The sequence below is a fragment of the Octopus bimaculoides genome, chromosome 5, assembly GCF_001194135.2.
Source record: "Octopus bimaculoides isolate UCB-OBI-ISO-001 chromosome 5, ASM119413v2, whole genome shotgun sequence".
NCBI lineage: Eukaryota > Metazoa > Mollusca > Cephalopoda > Octopoda > Octopodidae > Octopus > Octopus bimaculoides.
The window spans coordinates 25,151,464-25,153,471 of record NC_068985.1 but is presented as its reverse complement, the minus strand read 5'-3'; the positions used below and the strand labels follow the sequence as shown (position 1 = coordinate 25,153,471).

Sequence of the window (2,008 nt, the reverse complement as noted above, 5' to 3'; positions counted from 1 at the left end):
CTGAAAGAAGAAACGAAAGTAAGTGAAAGAATATTCTTACAGTTTCTTTCTGTGACACTGGAGATCTTTCAAAATTCCAGAACTTTTTCATAAATTCTACATCTGCTTCTTTTCTCAGACTTGCATCAGAAAATGGCTAGGGAAACAAATTAATTAATGAGTTAATCAGTTGTTTCTGGGGAAAAAAAAAAAAACTAAAAGAAAAATTCAAAGATGTGAAATTAAACAAATTAAAATGAAGCAACTTACCATTGATTACACTTTTTGGCTCCCTACATAAATGTTAGTTTCAAATTTTGGCACAAGGCCAGCAATTTCAGAGGAGGCAGAAAGTTGATTGCATCAATGCCAGTGCTCAGCTGGTACTCATTCTATTGAGCCCGAAAAGATGAAAGCAAAGTAAGCCTCCTTGGAATTTGAGCTCAGAACATGGAGACAGATGAAATGTCGCTAAGTATTTTGCTCGGCATACTAAGAATTCTGCCAGTTTGCCACTTTATTTGTTCACAAAAATATCAACATGAATACAGCATATCAACAAATATACATTTGCTTTTTATGTGCCACTAACATAGGAACATAGGATCCAGTCAGGATGCTGGCACAAGGCCAGTGATTTCAGGAGAGGGTGTAATTTGATTACATTTACTCCAGTACTCAACTGATACTAATTCTATTAACCCCAAAAGAATGATAGGTAAAGTTGGCCCGCATGTTAAGCCTGCATGCTAATGATTCTGCCAGCTTAACACCTTAGCTTAATGAGTAAAATCAAATTTTGGCACAAGGCCAGCAATTTCAGAGAAAGGGGATAAGCCAATTACATTGACCCCAGTGCTGAACTGGTACTTATTTCATCGACCTTGAAAGGATGAAAGGCAAAGTCGACCTCAGTGGAATTTGAACACAGAATGTAAAAACAGATGAAATGCCACTAAGCATTTTGCTCAGCATGCAAACGATTCTACCAGGTTGACACCTTAGCTTAATGAGTAATATTAGTTAGAAAAGACAGGAGGGACAATTTCAGAATTTTAACCCAATTAAAATCAATTCAAATTCAAAATGGGATGGTGTTGGGAGTGAATTTGATGTTTGGCAATAGTATGCCAATTCTGGACATATTTTCATCATATACCTCATTGACAAAAACACAATCTAAATATAAGTATTACTGTCACAACTGAATCATCATCATCATCATCCTCATCCTCATCATCATCATCGTTTAACGTCTGTTTTCCATGCTGGAATGAGTTGGACGGTTTGACTGAAGTCTGGAGAGCTGGCCGCTGCACCAGACTCCCAATCTTATTTGGCAATGTTTCAACAGCTGGTTGCCTTTCCTAATGCCAACCACTCTGAGAGTGTAGTGGGTGCTTTTTATGTGCCACCAGCACAGGAGCCAATCAGGCAGGCCAGGCATCAATCATGTCTGGATAGTGCTTTTTACGTGCCACCGGCACAGGAGCTAATAATGCAGACCTAGCATTGACCACATTCAGTTGATGCTTTTCACATGCCATTGGCACAAGAGCCAGTCAGGGACACTGGTCACAGCTACGATTTCCATTCACAATTTCATGAGAAAAATATAACAGAAAATGTATTAAATTCTGAAATTACTTACAAAATCATCTTTAACAGTAAGTCTTTCTTTGCTGCTTCCGCTTCCAGAAATTATGGGATTGGGTCTTTTATCAGTATTTCCTTCATCATTTGTGTTGTCATCATTTCTCCCTTGATCTCCTTGCATACCATCATCACCATCACCATCACCATCCTTGACTTCTGTTTTATTATCCATTTTTTCTTCCTCAACCACATTACCATTACTACTATTATTTTTACCATCATCGTCACTTGTATCATTACTATCATCATTGTCTTCCCCATTTTTACCATTGCCGCTACTATCACCATCCTTCTTGTCATCTATATCAGGTTTATCTCTTCCTTAAAATATATGTATGTGTATATATATATATATATATATATATATATATAT

General features: G+C 37.2%; 1 protein-coding gene across 4 annotated transcripts in view; it reads right to left on the bottom strand.

Annotated features, from left to right (window-relative positions):
* Nucleotides 1–2,008, bottom strand: part of LOC106874393 (uncharacterized) — a 125,336-nt gene that overhangs the window by 36,140 nt on the left and 87,188 nt on the right. For all 4 annotated transcript variants that reach the window (XM_014922111.2, XM_014922110.2, XM_014922112.2 and 1 more), the window contains 2 exons: nucleotides 1,631–1,956; nucleotides 41–136 (listed from right to left, as the gene is read on the bottom strand). In XM_014922111.2, coding sequence (XP_014777597.1) covers nucleotides 41–136; nucleotides 1,631–1,956 — 422 coding nt within the window. The remainder of the gene's footprint in view (nucleotides 1–40; nucleotides 137–1,630; nucleotides 1,957–2,008) is intronic.